The sequence below is a fragment of the Saccostrea echinata genome, unplaced genomic scaffold (assembly GCF_033153115.1).
Source record: "Saccostrea echinata isolate AGI-Se365-2 ecotype Australia unplaced genomic scaffold, CSIRO_AGI_Sech_v1 ptg000008l, whole genome shotgun sequence".
Lineage (NCBI taxonomy): Eukaryota > Metazoa > Mollusca > Bivalvia > Ostreida > Ostreidae > Saccostrea > Saccostrea echinata.
Window position 1 is genome coordinate 6,180,493 of NW_026889757.1, and position 18,447 is coordinate 6,198,939.

Genomic DNA, 18,447 nt, shown 5'->3' on the forward strand with positions numbered 1-18,447 from the left:
TGTTCAAATAAATACAGCACTGGAAAAAATAAAATTGTAAAAAATACCATACAGAAAAGAGGAATCAGACAATTTTATAAGAGAAATTTACATATGAAAGACTAGATAATTTTCTATCAATATTAAAAACATCTAACAAAGCAATCCTGAGCCAAAGACTCCAGGGAGCTTTTCTGATCGGAATTTGTCTGTTACCTGTCGTTGACGTTGTCGTCGTTATCGTAAAATTTTCATCTTCTCCAGAACAACTGGGCAAATTTCAACCGAACTTGGCACAAAGTGTTAAAGTTTTTCAAATGTAGGTCAAAGGTCACATGATCAAAAATTTCTGTACCAATGGAAAGGTCTTGTCATAATGAACACTCATGTCAAATATTAAAGCCTTACCCTTGACAGCGCAATAGTTATGGGCTAGGTTAAAGTTGATAACAGACAAACAGACAGGACAAAAACAATATATTCCCGGGATCTTTCGATACGGGGGTATAACAAACGCGCACAATGACAGCTGTTGGACAGAGATGATTAACTTAACCATCTCATAGCTCTTCGATCTGATCTTGGAGCAGTAAGCCCAGTACACAAAACTGAAATTTTTAGAATGAGCATACCGCGGGTATGATTTTTTAGTAAAACGTTAATTCTGTATTATTTTTTGGATTTTTCTTATGGAATACATTGTAAATGTGTACTAGAAGAATAATTTATGAAAAAAAAATACATAAAAATATTTTTTGACCTGTGGGATATATGAATGTCAGACACTTCGGCCCAACGACACCTCGGCCCAACGACATCTCGGCCCATTGACACCTCGGCCCCGACGGGTCGGCCCAAGATTTGAGACACCTCGGCTCACGTAAAAGACACCTCGGCACAAACAAAAATGTATTATTTTAAACATATTTATTTGATATTTTCTTAAGTATTTTATTATTATAGGGATTATATGCGACGGATTATATTATTATATATATCCATGAAATAAAAAAGAAAATAATTGAATAATCTTCCGAGAGTAAATTGACGGTAATTAAAAAAAAAATTGTCTATCACATAGTGCTAATCGTTAAACAAACAAGAAGACGCAGCGCATCCTTCGAAGTCTCAAGCGCGTGTCATATGGGGTGGTGACAATGAGGAGTTAATTACGAGCAGGCTAAAAAGAATCAATTAAGACATCTTATTGATCAGGACAGAATACCTAAGGACATATGCTACTGTGCACTGGTTTATAAATATAATTATTATATATAGTTAAGTGTACAATACGCCCCTACTACAAAGTGATTTTTAAGTAAAAGAATTCTAAATATTATGAAATGAATAAAGTTGCATTTTCATAAGCAACAAAATAAATAAATAAATAGATCTCCTATCTCCCACTCAATAAATACAGCAGCTGACATCTATGCTGTCGTTCGTTCAAAAATTCTGAAATTATTTGCCCGTTTATCGTATACATATCGTCATTATAAACATACATACATTTATATTACCATAGTGAATACAGATAATTATTCTAAAAAAAAAATTCCTTGGGCCGAGGTGTCTTTAGTATGGGCCGAGGTGTCAATAATTTTGGGCCGATCTGTCAGGGCCGAGGTGTCAAGCGCGACGGGCCGAGGTGTCGTTGGGCCGAGGTGTCTGTCTACCGGATATATTCGGGGGGGGGGGGGGGGAGGGTCCTGTCCACAAGTACCTGTGGTGAACATCTATGGAAAACATTTTTATGTTTGTCAATATATTTGCAACTATATTTCACTAGAAAAAAGAATAGGGCCTAACCTTTTACTTGTTTTAATGTTTTGCAAATTTCTCAAAAGGAACACCCTGCAGACGCCATACTGACTGCTTTTGAAAAGTCTTGCACTCTCTTCTAGCGTCAAACACCGAAAACAGTGTAATTTTTTCTGAGTTTTAAAATAAGTACAAACATAAAGTACAAAGAAAAAAAATATAAATTTATTCTCCAAGAAATGTGAGCAAGAGTATGTGCCAGGTATGCCGTGACCAAATCCCACGCTTTACGTGTAGTCAACTACAACGAGAGAATCCGAAACATGCAGCGTCCATCCGGACCATTTCAACAACATGGCTGGTTGGGAGTGTCAACTTCCGGCCTGCATCAGAGGCATAAAAGATGAACACAGAGGACACACTTTTAAAAAAACATCAATGAAGCACTAGAAAAGTTGGATTCTCCTTGTAAGGATAAAGTAAATACGATTAAAGAAAAGATTCTCTCGAAGTGGCGCGATCGTCTGACCCAATTTTCAGGCCATAGAACAAGATCAGAAGAGAGTGTAACTGAAATCAAGAAAAGAATACAAGAAGATGCTGAAAAAATAAAAGATTTAACCCATGCCATTCAGGCGGGGAAAATGATAGAAATCGAGACGATCAAAGCGAGTATGATAGGTAAAAGAACCGCAACATCAAAATTAATACTGTCCGCAAACACAAAGCCTTGTTACTGAATATGAAAATGAACGGCGATCTTATGAGAACCCAAGGCAACAAAAAGAAATTCTCCAGTCCAAAGTCTCGCAACCAGCATTTCAAATACCTGATACTCTGGTTATCATGATAAAAAGATCGAGAAAGGATAATGAAACTTTTTGGAAAATGATTATTGACAAGGGCTTTAAAACTAGACCTATTGAAAAATGTCATGTGAACAAAAAATTAAATAATTGGCAGAAAATTGTTTTACAGTAACTGATCAATGGCGGATTTTTAGAGATTAATAACAGTACATTAATGAAACTTTCTATGCATTTATTTCTTCTTAAGCAATTATAGACGAATTTCACATTCTTATTTCCCGTTGTCGGCGTAACACTCATTTTTGTCACTATATCCTTTGTAATTTACCTGTAAATATTTTCAACCTTCAAACGGAATCGGACAATTTTGACCCGTTCCTGAATTTCCTTAGTGTGGGACAACGTGAAAAACATACTAGACATATTCAAACGGATTTAATTTGCGAGATATTGCCCCCAAAAGTTGGTAATGTTATAAAGGGAAAACTGTGTTGCTGTCATATGAATATGACTAATCATAGTTTTTGTGGTCCCGTGAAAAAGATCTTTAAATTTTTTTCCTTTATATTCCCATGTAAAAGTTTGATCGCCCATAATGGCCCCACCCTAACCCTAGAGGTCATGATATAAAGAAATTCGAATTTACACTTTATCAGGAAGCTTTTACATAAGATTCATCTTCACTGTCCCAATGGTTATTTAGAAAAAGGTTTAAATGACCCCACCCAATTTGCACTATTTCTAAATTATCTCCTCTTGGAAGAGGGTGTGGCCTTTCATTTGAATAAAGTTGAATGACATTTACCGAACTCTGTGCCAAGTTTGGTTGAAATTATCTCAGGGGTTCTGTAGAAGAAGATGAAATTGTTAAAACAACACAGACAATTAACTGACAAATTTTGATTTTGGTGAGTTAACAAGATGCAAACGATTTTTTTTCTGTCAAATGTCAAAGTTACAAGCCAGAAAACTAGAAAGGCTACTGTGAGAAATCTATTGGGTTTTTTCCTCGATGACTGCAAAGTGTGGCATCATCTTTATGGCACTATATAAAACCTGGTCTGGCTTCAAACCTGGCCTGGCGTCGCCGGTGTAACGTAGAATATTGACCGGCGTATTGGAAGTGGTTCGAGCTGCGGGATATGGAGTTGATCCTTAACCCATTTGAATCCCCCGGGTGACTATGAGACAGGTCCTCCAAAGTGGGCTTAATAACAATGTTTAAGTGCGTGCTGACACGAAAAAAATCCCTCACTGGACGATGGAAAATACAGATCTAATTTTGAAGCCTTTAACTTGAAATATGAGTGAAAAGTTCTCGAAGGAAGGAAAAGAAAAGCAAAGTTGGTCTGGTCACTAATTTGGCTCTAACTCAAATTTATTTCAGGACTTGCCTATAAATATTGATGCAAATATGGCCTTTAATTTTTTTTTGGGGGGGGGGGGGCTATTGAAAATGATTTTTTAAAGGCAGAATCGTGTTTATTTTTTAAAATATTTTTATTTCAAAGTAAAAGAACAAAATTATATATGTTAAATGCTTTATTTATATTGTTTCTAAATGTGCATATTGAAATAATCTTGTAGGATTTTATTGGTTATCTATTTTAATATCGGGTTTTTATTCTTTTTTATCTTAATTTTTAAAACTTTTGAAGATCCTTGTTGTTTGCAAACATTTTAGACAAACACGCTTTTGATGACCTACCTGATATGACTATTCACTAGTGCAAGTCTCAAATTTTATTTGTGTTTCCAGGGTGTGGACATTGTAAATATTCTCTTCACATAATCAAAATTATTTAACATCACTAGTAGCAAATTGATTAAACAAATACACTTGTTAAATGATGAATCATAACCCATGCACAGCATTGTAGAGTCTAACTTCTTCGATCATTATTATTTGACATGAAGTATAGACGTTATTTTTTTTTAAATAATACCATAAACCAATACACATATAGATGAAAAATATTTTAATTGGTAAAAAGATAATGGTGTTCAAACTTTCAATCATTTGATAACTAGCTCTGCTAATGTTAAATAATGCAACCTAAAAATGTTATGGAATTTAGATCTTAGTGTATAATTATTACATTAATAATAATTAATAACTTTCTGCTCAGAAACATTGTAATACGATACAATAACATTAGGAAATAATCGATAACTACTGTACTCGGATATCAGATCGCACGCTTTGTAAAGAGTTTTACGCCTCAACCTTGTTTTAAAGATATCAAGATGAAAGATGAGTTTGATAACAGTGTAATATATAGCGGTGTATATGTAGTGAGCTGTTCCATTGTTTCTGTATGCTAGAATTTCCAAATTAAGCAAAGGTTGTAATCACAATCCCCTTAGCTACAAGGGGGTATATGATTTCATGTTTATTTTTTCCTGATGGGGAAAGCCAACTTCACTTTTTCTACCGGGATTGAATATAACTTGGAATTGCTAATGGAATTTAGGTTGTGCCAAACTCAAGATATATATTTGTGCATATTTTATTCAATCTACGATGCTCATGAACTTCTTTTTATTCTACGTTGAGTACAAAACCATGAACTCTGAAAGTAACAAAGAGCTAGGTTCACTTTATGCGTAAAATGACCCTGTCCATAAACCAATTGGTCAAGACCCTATGCCCCATTTCAAATACCAATAAAGTAGAGACTTTGTGCTTTCATTTTCTATGAGAAACTTTCTTCTGAGAGATCAGGTATTAAAACATGGCTTAGTGAAATTGCAATGTTCTTGAAATTGCAGGTAACAGGTGTTTTGAGTACTTTATAATGAGCCCATCCCTCGATCCAAAAAATTAAACATGTTTTATAATCTTCGAAAGAAGTTCTTTAATTATATAATAATATTATTATTGCACAGTTTGGATCAGAGATTGGGCTCTAAACACAATATTGAAAATCAGCTTCAACTCTTTGCCATTTTTGAAAAAATTCAGGATTAAGGAAGAATGACGTAATTCAGAGCGTCATAATGCATTGACTAGAGAGAAAATTGCATCATTTTTGCTGCATGTAGAACATGATTGATTAAATGATCACATTATTCAACAGCAGAAGAATATCATAATATCCTGTAACTTCGAAAAAACTATAGCCCAATAAAAATATTGATTCCTTTCCTCTGTCAATAGCCAATTCTCTCTCTCTCTCTCTCACTCTGTGTGTGTGTGTGTGTGTGTGTGTGTGTGTGTGACAAGGCAATTATTACACAGTATAATATCCTTAGTCAAACTTATTAACAACTTCCAGCACAGGCAAATGCGAATGCAAACAAATTAATCTTCAAGGGCTAAACTATGGTGTCCAGATAGGGCCATTTGCAAAAGCTCAATAGCGCGTTCAGAAAAAAACACGCCATCGCGCTAACACACAACACGCCATCACGCTAACACAATTATACAAAACACGTCACCGAACAAAACACGCCGTCGCGCTAACACGCTTCAAACAACACGCTGTTGCGCTAACACAACTTTACATAACACGCCGTCGCGCTGTCACACAACACGCCGTCGCGCTAACGCAACTTTACACAACACGCTGTCGCGCTGTCACACAACTCGCTGACACAACTTTGTGATAGCGCGACGGCGTGTTGTGCGAACTTGTGTTAGCATGACGGCGTGTTGTTCAATAATGTCTTAGCGCGATGGCGTGTTGTGTGTTAGCGTGTTTTTCTGAACGCGCTGTTGAGCTTTTGCAAATAGTCCTATCGGGAAACCATACTTAACAGTGTAGTAGACATCATAAAAATACAGTTAGTGAGCAAGCTATACAACTAAAACAAATTATATTGCAAAGATTTCAAAACCCTTTTGAAAAGAGGGGGAAAAAAATAATCAGAAATTGAACCTATTCTGCAAAGACTTTTTTCTCGAAAAGATTGCGTCTTTTAAAAAATCAAAGAAGAAAAATTATTTTAAAAACAATCTGTTCTCAGCATTAGGATCAAAAAGTTTAACCTATGTATAAAGTGGTTGAAAACGACTTATAAGAAAAATATAAGAATTACGTTTACGTACATGTATTCAAGGATAAAAAGAATGTAAGAAAATCACAATTATAGCTGGAGTGCAGAAACTTTAGAAAAGAGGTAATTTGACTATTAGATCAAACCTTAAATCAACTGAAATGCAATGAGATTGATTGATCTGTGCATAATGGGGACCCTGGTGATAAAATTACGCTCTTTAATAGATAACGAACATTGACTCATCTCATACATGTAAATCCAGTGAAATTACGATTCAAAAACATGGACCCCTGGAAACCCAGGAGGTGGTATCAGGTGCCTAGAAGGAGTAAGTATCCCCTGTCCACCGGTCATACCTGCCGTGAGCTCTTGATATTGATCAGGTAGACGGAATAATCGGTAGTTCAGATCTAGTATAAAAAGAATGACACTTAACAATTGGTTTGAAACACGTCAGACAAAATACGACCCGACGATTGGTTGCATTTGAACAACAGGGCCATTCTATCATCCAAAGGATTGCTGAATGTAAACAAAGTTGTTAAAATCCGTGTAACATCAACTTATTTGTCAGTAGCCTGTCTTGGTTTAAAAATTGAAATACTCATAGCATGCTCTTGCATTTGGAATCGGTTGGGGATTTTTCATTTTACAGAAGAAAAATATAGATGTCACCTTTTTTTAACAGAAATAAACTTTTAAAGGTCTTAAAGGTTTTTGTCTTTTCATAAACCAAAATTACAGAAAATTAAGATCATTTTCTTTTTGATTGCTTGAAAAAGAAATATGACTTTTCTTTCGATTATTAATGACGTATGTCATATTTTTCTGCGAATACTAATTTTAAAAGCTAAACTGTCACATTATATACATACGGAAAGTATCCAAAAAAGATACTTCATTTTATGTATCTTTGTTTAAGTCGACTTCCTCTATACGTCACAATTAATCGATGTATTGTTACACCTCTACTTTTAATTAGTAGAAATTTGCTAGCAATTGGTCAAAAATCTAGTGTAGGGTTCTAATAAGTCTGGATGCTAGGACTCCGTTGATTTGTAATCATAGGGATACATGTGGCTTGGAACCAACTTAGATGACAAAAATGAGGCCAGGCCAGGTTTAAATGTATGCCATCTCACAGATGAAGACAGATCTATTGGCTAGTGATGAAAATTGACACAGGAAGCTCCACCTCTTGCTTCCTATGACTATCCATTTTGTTTCCAGTGTCAGTATTTTACACCAAGCTGTATATGAATGTGACTTAATGACTTCAAAAAGGTAAGAACAAGTTTTTGAAGTTTATTATACGGGTGAAAAATTTTTTGAGGACTTCATTTCCTCTGAACATGAAACACATGAAGGGATCACTGATTAACCTTATTCTTATGCGATGATCCGATATATAGAAATAAATAAAATTATGACTAAAAAAACTGTGATAATCTTTTTCAATTTCGTTTTGTGTCGCTACTATAAAGAAAAGCTGCCATGCAGATTCAGATAAAATGTTTATGTTCCACTTTCCCTTATGCATTGAACAATGTTTAGAGTTATCATATGCCATTTACACACTTAAAATCAAAGTACTGAAAGTACTACTACGAGTTGATGGTATTGATTATATAATGTATGAATGAGTTGAAGTCTTTAATCCATATTTGGATTATGTGATATTTTGTGCAATGAATAAAACTATCACTTTAATATCTTTTCTTTTTGTTTTCTTTGAGAAATAAAATTATGTAATTTTATTTACACCTTTTCCATCATGTATTTTTAACACGTATATTTATTTATTAATTTTTTAATATCTGCTGGAATGTATATTAATTTAGCACAGATCGAACCTTTAAACATAGAAAACAAATAGTACTAGTTAATTTTGGGATTTTTCGTAAAATGACAATGTAGCTTGCATTTTAAAGTAATTTGTATTTTTACAAAATATTAATGTAAAAGGATACCATCATTGAAATGGTCACAGAGCACAGACTATCGTCATTAAAACTATCGAGAACAGTTTTTGGGCACTCGATATCATTTGACAGAAATATTATATATCAAATGAATAAAAAATTTCAAATAGGAAAAAATGGCACAACTCTTGTAAAATCATATTACAGAACTAAAACAACTCCTAAATAGACAAAAGAAAAAAAAGAAAAAAAAAAGCTTGAAACACTTACTTAAATTATCTCAAGTATCTCAAATTAAAAGGCCAAACCTACAATAGTATTACAAGTAGGGAATTATTATTTACAAATAGCGCAAATTGAACTAGAAATCTGACCAGTCAGCAAGGGCCCCGCTGAGGGTTAGAAATATAAGGGTGCAGATTAGGGGATGAGAATTTTACTTGATTCCAAAAAATTTCAAAATATATAAAGAATAAGCAACAGCAACTGCTAAATATCCAACAATCTGTAAATATTATCCTTGTATTTACATAAGGCAGTAAAAAACATCATATCTATAATAACTCAAATGTATATTTAAAAATGAATGAAGCATGTGTTTTCTTAAATGCCAGCCTTCAGTGAATGCAAATATCACCCAGGCTTGACCTTAACTTCAAAACAAATATCAGTTGCAGACAAAGGTGTTAATTAAGTGACAGAAAGATAACCCTCTAAAATATTCTGCAAACCAGCAAGATAATCAAACCCAAGGGATTAATTATACTGCTCTCTCAACCTTTTCTTCTAAGTTTACAATAAGAACTTTTTCAGCAATGATAGAATGAGGTTATTATCTGAATACCTGTTAAAATAATTAGTATTCTTGAATTTACATAAGGCAGAAAAAAAAAGAAAATAATAATAAAAACGATATCTTTATCTATATCTTGTTTTTAGAATTCAATAAAATCATAACTCATTGTGTATTTTAACAAAATAAAGTATGAACATTATTTAAATCCACATTTCAGAGAATGTAAACATCATTCAGAATTGACCTTAACTTCAAAACAAACTTCATTTGCAGACAGAGGTGTTAATTAATCTCAATGTGGCAGATAAAGATAAATGCTTTTGATTTTCTTCAAGAGAGGAAAGTTAATTAATCCCAAGAGACTCATTGCAGCCTTTCATAGTTTACAATAGGAACATTCTCAGCAGTTATCTCTCTTTGCCCATTCACTCTTATATAAAGTTAAGGAATATACCCCACCACCCCAGCTCCAAACCGGATGACACAGAGAACCAAACTTAACATCAAAATATGTCTTACTGCCTATTCAACCAACATACCAAATTTTAAGTTAATTGGTCAACCCTAAAAAAAGTTATTAGAAAAAAAACAGAAAATTTGTGGACGGAAGAGTTACAGACGGACAGACAGACAGACAGAGTGATTACTATAGGGCACCCGCAAATCCTTGCGGGGCCCTAATTATTTCATTAACATGCTCATTGAATTTTTTCACTGCTTTCTTAAATTGACAAACAATTTTACATTTTCAATGCACATCAATATGTTCCAATTCTAGTGATTAAGCCAGTCTTAAAGTTCATATCTTTTACTTTCATTTATATGTATATTACCTAATAATTCTGGATTTAGTTACTATTGAAAATCAACTCCTTGTCTTTCAAAATTTATATGCACATTTGATATTTCAATTCTCTTGATTAAGCCACTCTTGAAATTCACCCCCCTGTCTTTTATGATCATCGATATGCACAAAAAATATTTTAATTCTGTTGATAACGCTACTCTTGAAATTCAACTTCTTGACTTTTAACTGAAATGAACATTAACTTTTATATGTCATTTCGTTAATTTGGTTTAGTCACTCTTGAAATACAACTACTTGACTTTAATTGATATGCACATTTTATATATCATTTCTCTCGGTTTAGCTTTTCTTGAAATTCAACTACTTGACTTTCATTGATACATGTATACGTATGCATGTTTAATATTTCAATTCTTGGGCTTTTCGACTGAAGACTTTAAATTCTTCGCAATGGCATGATATTGACTATTTACATAATCTATCTACTCTTGAATTAATTTGATTTCTTGATCTCTTCACATTTATTAATATGCAGTTCACATTTAATTTAACAATAACACCCCACTTATTTTTTTTTTTATTTATTGCCTTCAGTACTATTAATTTACTTTATCTGATAGCAAAATACAGATGTTGAATGTTGAATGTTTTATTTGAATCTGAGACATTACATCTCATAGGTATACAAAATATGTACATAAATATTTATACATAAGATTTGCACAGGATAAGTGTCTGATGTTTTTAGTTCTTGGCAGTATGTTATGAAAAAAGTGGAACATGACATGGATATGAAAAATAAAGCCTGTAATATTCCAATATGGTACAATTCTAACATAAAGATTGAAAATAAGAGTATTTTTATAGAAAATTGGTATCAAAAAGGTGTCAAAACTGTTGGAGATTTTATGTCTGAAGATTGTATTTTTCTTTCAAAGTCTGCTTTTCAACAAAATTTCCATCTTCCTTCTCTAAATGTAATGCAGTATAATAGTGTTATTTGTGCTATTGCAAAATGCTTAAAAAATCTGGCAATTAAGAGAACAAAAATGAAGAAAAGTTGTCTGCCTTATTTACCATTTTATTTTGAATATATTTTGTTAAATGCAAAATGTTCAAAAATTATTTACAATGTCATAAACAAAAATTGTACAAAGCCTACAGCAATTTCAAAGTGGAATTTAGAGTTGTTCCCTCATGGATTGAATGATACATGCACACAAGATGTTTTTCGAGTGTGTTTAAAGACTACAAATGATTCTTCTGTACAGTGGTTTCAATACCGACTTCTTCATAGAATTCTTCCTGTTGGCTACTATCTCAAAAAAATTAACATTAAAACATCTGATTCATGCAAATTTTGTAAGGAGGATATTGAAACTATTCAACATGTATTTGTAACTTGTAATGACATAGTGGACTTATGGAGAAATTTGAGTATGTATATCTATAGAACAACTGCTAAAAGAATTGGTTTTAATATCAAAAATATTATTTTGGGTGAAATACCACTCACTAAAGATAACTTAATTATAAACTTTGTTATATTATACACAAAGCAGTATATTTTTACTTGCTCATTACAGTGTAAAAAGCCAAACCTTCTTGGTCTAATAAATCATTTGAAAATGAAATATAACATTGAGAGATCTGTATCAATTTATAACTCTAAACTGTCAACTTTTGATAAAAAATGGGACTTATGGAAAATAATGTTTGAACCCAGTTGACATGTTTTTGTTTTTGTTTAAAGCCAATTAATCTATTGAATATTATTGAATGTTTTATATCTGTTTTTGATAACTGCATTTTATTATTGGTGAATAATTGATATAGTGAATTCTTTTTAACGCAACCTTCAATCTCCTTCTGTATAATTCCAGTTCAATCCGATATGTGCGAGTGGATGTATGAATGTTTGCGTGTGTAAAAAATCCTTTGTATACTGCCTTGTAGATATTTATATGTAACTATATATTGACATGTATACAATGGATAATGTAAATAAAAAAAAAAAAAAAAAAAAAAAAAAAAAAAAAAAAAAATTTCAAAATTGTTTTTTCAAGCTCATTTCTTCCGTTTGAGATTAGTAATTATTTTGCTTTGACCTTCTTTACTGCAAACTTCTCGCTTTGTTTACAAACAGTTTCTCCGTGTTGAATGATTCATCTATCACCGGGGGAAATAAGTGTCAAAACTTTCCGGCAACAATGAAACATAAAAATGCTAACGATGGAATAGCACTTTATTATAACTTAGGTCGGTAGGGTGAATTCTAGAAATCCAAAAATTGCACCCGAAAAATCCGAAGCCTAGGACTTGACTAACAAAGTTGCATGTAACATATAAATAATAAAGTATAACAATGACAATTAGCACAATTCTGAGCATGAGTGACAGATTGCTTAGATAGAATAACTCATGACATGTTGAGTAAATCGATTAAATTGACACATTTTGAGTTACATGGTAATTAGCATAATTAGTCTTTTATGTTGTTTTAAGTAATTGCAATAGATTAAAAGTATATTTCAAAGATAGTTAAAACATGCCACTAAAATAGTTTTTATCAAAATTTACACCGTGATACATCACTAACGCGGGAAAACTGCTCTGTTCATTAGCATAACAGCGCAAGAATAAGTTTATTTATATACCAACAGCACGTCAATCTTGTAAAAATAACCTGGGTTGTACAATGTTCAATTTTGTAAATTTTCTTTTAAAAACTGTTTTCAAAATACTTCTTATATTATATAAAACTTTTATTTATTTATAAATCAAAACTTTGTTTGCACGACATGTCACTTTTGTTGACCACATGTCCCTAACACTATTTTCTCTCGCGGATAGACACAAATTCCAATTAAATGAATAACAAATATTTATGTTTATAAACACTTCAAAGCATATCAGGAAACATATTCTTGTTCTGTAGATTATGAAAACTGTAAATAAACCTATATTATACAAGAACCCGTACGCAAAATACTCAAGTGAAAATGTGATTAGTTTCGATACATTGGGGAATCCCTTACAAGTCACCTAACATGAGTTGATACCATCAACTCGTAAAAATCATTGAACGGTTAAAAATTAAGATCATGTAATTTAAAAGAATAAATGATTTTCCTACGTAAATAACGAACACTTAATATTAAAAATAATTTCCTGAATATTTTTTTTTTCCTTTTTTTGTTTTGTTTTGTTTTTTCTATGATTTGGACAATGTTCTTTCAGATGTCCAGACGGGGTATCAGATTTGCTCAGCACTATGTGGAATGTAAACAATGTAAGGGGAATGCCGAGTACTACTGCTACACCTGTACTAACCGTTTGTGTCAGGTATGCCGGGACAGACACGCTAAAAACACCACCACCAAAGCTCACACCATAGTCCCGTACCTCAGTCGAAAGATCACGCCAAATGAGACATGCCGATTACATCCTGGATTCCCTTTTGATATTGCTTGTCAGGATTGTCATCGTCCTATCTGTATCAGATGTATGCAAAAATACCATGAAGGACACACCTTCAAAAGCATCGAAGACGTGTTGCAAGAAAAAGATGATCGATGTAAAGAAAAAATTAAAAAGATCAACAAAACGATTCTCCCCCATTGGCACGAACGTCTGAGCCAACTTTTTTATCATAGAAGGAAATCTAAAAGCAGGATCAACGAAATCAAGATACAGCTTTATAAAGATGTAAAGAAGCTAAAACTTTTAGCTGAGGCCATTCTGGTGGAAAAAATAAAAGAAATCGAGATTGAAGAAAACTGGCTAAAGAAGGAGTTGGATAGCCTGACAAATGTAACATTAAATACTATCAGCAAATACGAAAACCTCATTACTGAATATGAAAATGAACACAGATCTTATGAAAAACTAAGGCTGCAAAAAGATATTCTTCAGTCCGATTCCTCGGAACCAACATTTCGAATACCCAGTGCTCCAAGTTATAGGAATGAAAAGATCAGAAGAGAAGAAATCTCGAAGCTCTTTAGTAATCTAATATTAACAACAAGAACTTTAGAAACCAGACCTCCAATCAAATGCCACGAATTTAAATTGCCTTTTAATTTGTCGAAGCATATTTCAAATGTTCCTCCTGAAAAATTCTGGATTGGAAACAATGATGGTCAGATAATTCTCATAAATAAAACAGGAAAACAGTTAGATGAAATCAAAACCAATGGATTTGATCTGTTGGGATATCATACGGTAACTCTTAGCGGGGAGCTGCTGTTCATTGAAGAATTAGAAAACTGCGTCAAGAAGTACACATCAGGTAGGAGGCCCACTACCATTATCAATACAGGAGACTGGAAGCCAGGATGTATCTACTCCTCCCACAGGAGCGGTGACATACTGGCTGGAATGAAGAATTACAAATTACAACATGATCCATCCAAAGTAGTCCGTTACAACAAAAACGGACTTGAGCTATGGCAGAGTCAGTGCGATGACAAGGGTCAGCCTCTGTATCGATATCCTATCTATATAACAGAGAATGTGAACGGAGACATCTGCATATCAGATTATGACGCTGTGGTGGTACTCAATAATTTAGGAAAACACCGGTTCTCTTACAGAGGAAGCCAGGATGGGTCGAAATTTAGGCCATTCAGCATCTGTGCCGACATCTTGGGGCGGATCTTAGTGATTGATGGAAAAGCCAATATCCAGATGATTGATCAGAATGGTAAATTTCTTACAGTCTTGTCGAGAAATGATCACAGTATTCCGTACAATCTTGGTTTGTGCAACGATAAAGAAAACAATCTTTGGATGTGTGATGGAAACACCGTAAAGATGTATAAGTATTTATGGTAAAGCTGAATAGGATATTTGATGAAAAAATATTCATCAACTCAGTGGATATTTAACAGTAACAATATCAATATTTTACAAATTTAAAAAAAAAATTAAGTAATAAATGGTTCCTATTCCAAAAGGATACTTTTATTTTATATACATGTGTGTATACAAACAATTCAACCTTTAGCCGTTTTTCTTTATTTTGAAGCATTAAGGGTTAATATGTTGGAATTCCCATGGGTACTAATTGTGCCCTATCATTAGCAGGTTTGTTTTATATTCTTATGAAGCATGATTTATTTTAAAAATCATACTTGAAGAAGTGTATTGCTGTGGTTTTCAATTCGACATTTTTTCAAATAGATAATTTTATATCAATGACGTTTTATCAATTAGCAATGTTTATTTGAATTCAAACTTTGATTCGATATATCCCGTTGAACTCGAAATAAAAGACACCAGGGAATCTAAAACATCTGCTTCATGTATTGATATTTTACTTAAATATTATTTAAGTATTTATTATATTTTAAATATAAGTATTTATTATATTTACTTACCTTGATGGCAAACTAGAAAATAAACTTTATGATAAACTTGATGACGTCAACTTTTCTATTGTTAACTTCCCTTATTGATGTAGCAAAATACCAATATCAATACCAGTGTGGTAATTATCTCAGTTGATTCGATACGCAAGAGCAGTTTCTAAATCAAGGCAGCCTACTGACAAACAAGTTGATGACAAAAGATTTCTGCAATTAAGAAATGAATTTAATAGCTACCCAAGTTATACTGTATAACTTGGGTTGGGGCAACGTTTCGGCACGAGCATCATTTGTCGAAATGCTCATCTGGTGCATCAAAATTGGTACTGTACAAAATTTACATACAGTAAACCTCGAAGCGCTAAAAAGGCGTAAACTGTTCCAACCCAGGTTATACCAGTATAACTTGGGTAGCTATTAATTTTATTCCTTAAAATTTAATTTTCCATCATTAAGTGTAGAAAATAATACGATTTCTCCTTCAAAAATGCCTTCAGACTGTACATATTTTGAATGTAACGTCAAACGGATTGATGCGTAAGTCATTATACCGTAGGCGTACGTTATACGATATAAACTAATTTTTTATCCAATGACGCGTTACAACCAAAATTAAATTATTTTTGTTTGAAGTCATTATTTTGAAAATTCTGTGGTCGATACAATGATCTTGTTTGCATTTGGGTTGAATATTTATTGATGATTGTTAGGGCATTATTTTCTGTTTACTTGATCATGACAAAATTCAAACGTCGGGTGTGACAGGGGATACTTACTACTCCTATATTGCACCTGATCCCACCTGTGATGTTTTTTAGAGGACCTTGTTTGCTCTGCTCACTTTCTGTATTGTTTCATTAGACTTTTGAGCATGTTTACTGTTTGTTGTCTTCATATTTCATCTTAATAACAATATTTACGATGACTATTGCATTGCAAAACTACGGATGTTTGTAGGTGCCATGTATAGAAAAAATATTTTATATGGCGGCCGCCAGATAAATAGATCTCGCGGCCGCCAGGAGGTTAACTGATAACTTTCTGGCGGCCACCAGTTATTTATGTGGCGGCCGTCAGATAAAATATTTTTTCTACCTGGCACCTACCGGCTTCCGTACAAAACAATTCAAGTAAAAGGAGAAATGACATGAAAAAGTCTATTTAATTATTTAAACCCTTTGCTAACTAAGATGCACTTCGTAGTGTTAATTTTCTCTTTGTTTCTAGATTTAAATAACACATGTAACATATAATGTAGTGAAATTTATTTAACATTAAAGTAAAGACTTTCCTGTTGTGTGTATTTTTTAAAATCATGGTCTTATACTGATTATCAAAATAAATCTCTTCAATGATTTTTCAACCATTAGACTGTCAATTTGCCAAAGCGTAGCCCAATCACTATACATGTAAGTGGTATTTTTCTTTGACTCTATGAGCATCATCTGAAAATATTGCTTATTAGGTCTGAATGAAAATAAAGATAACGAACAGTAATCAAGCTCAAAGGTCCATTGGAACAAATTGGGCAAACACGGACCTCTAAAAACACCAGAGGTGGAATCAGATGCTATGGAGGAATAAGAATTCCTTGTCGACCGGTCACACCCGCCCTGTGCTCCTTGTCATAATCTGGAAAACGGAAAAATCCGTAGACAATTCAGTGTGTAAATAATGACCTAACAATTAGTATGTAAAATGTCAGTCAGCATTCGACGAAATAATAGATTGTATTTGCTGACAAGGTCATTGTGTCAACCATAGAACTTGCGAAATGTTGACTTCAAACGAGACTCTTCATATCCATGTTTCATCAACTTTTTTCAATAGCTTGCCTCGTTTTAGAAATTGTTTATACGTAGAGCATGCTCTTGCGTATCGAATTAACTGGGAGACATAAACTCCATATGCAGGTGATAAGGGTATATTGCTACATAAATAAAGGAAGTTGACAATAGAAAAGTTGAGGTCATCACGTTTTTCACAAAGTTTTGTTGTTAGTTAACCATTAACGTCTTTTTTCTTGTAAAATGTTCAAGTGTGAAGCAGATGTTTTAGCCTTTGTGGTATCTTTTATTTCAAGTTCATTGTGATACATGTATGAGTAAACTCAGGTGACATATTGCTATCTGTTTTAGTCCGTCATCATGCGTCGTGCGTTAACATTTGACCAGTTTTAGGTTGTTCTCTGAAACCGCTCAACCAATTTCAACCCATTTTAGTATATAGCATCTATGGGTGAAGGGGAACAAAAATTGTGAATATCATGGTCCCTGCACCCCTGGGGCCTGAAGGGTGGGACCAAAACCACTAAAATTAATACAATCTTTAAAAATCTTCCTCTTTACTCCTGAACATCAAGCAGTAAAGCTGTTGGCATGATTCTACTAAGGATTGAGGCCTCTACCAAAATTCATGGCCCCAGGATCAGGGGTTCTGGTGCTAGGGTGGGGCTCTGTTGAATATATAGTGAAAATGCATAAATTTTTTTTTTGAAATACTTCTCCTCTGCTCCTGGGTATTATGCAAACAAACTACATGCATAGTTATGATGAGGAAGGTTGTTTCTTCCAAAATTGTGAATTTCATGGCCCTGGGTCAGGGGTTCTGGTGTTAGGGCGGGGCTGTGATGATTAGTGAAAATGCATTAATTCTTTGAAAACCTTCTCCTCTGTTCCTGGGTATTAAGACGGTGAACAAAGTACATAGTTGTGATGTGGAAGGGGGGGGGCTCTTCTAAAATTGTGAATTTCATGGCCCCTGGGTCATTTTTTTTAATTCACCCACATACTTATTACGTTTTTTGTCTCTATTCATAGAAATTAAAACTCCATCATGAATGGAAAAAATGCTTCTCATTCCGAAAGCTTCATTCTCCTGTTTATAAACAATTTAGCCCTCAGTCGTTTTTCTAAAGTGATTTTATTTTAGAAGCACTGAAGACTTAACAAAATTCATAGTGACTAACACATTGGACTACTTATGAACCTGAAAAAGATTC

General features: G+C 33.3%; 1 protein-coding gene across 1 annotated transcript; it reads left to right on the plus strand.

The window, feature by feature from the left end:
- The first annotated feature begins 13,305 nt into the window (after positions 1–13,305).
- Positions 13,306–14,913, plus strand: LOC133181185 (uncharacterized). Its single transcript, XM_061315723.1, has one exon. It carries the CDS (start codon positions 13,306–13,308, stop codon positions 14,911–14,913), a length of 1,608 nt encoding a protein of 535 aa, XP_061171707.1.
- The last annotated feature ends 3,534 nt before the right edge of the window (positions 14,914–18,447 follow it).

Bases quoted from the DNA above. Each gene is read 5' to 3' on its own strand.
- LOC133181185 (XM_061315723.1), top strand. From the start codon at position 13,306: ATGTTCTTTCAGATGTCCAGACGGGGTATCAGATTTGCTCAGCACTAT.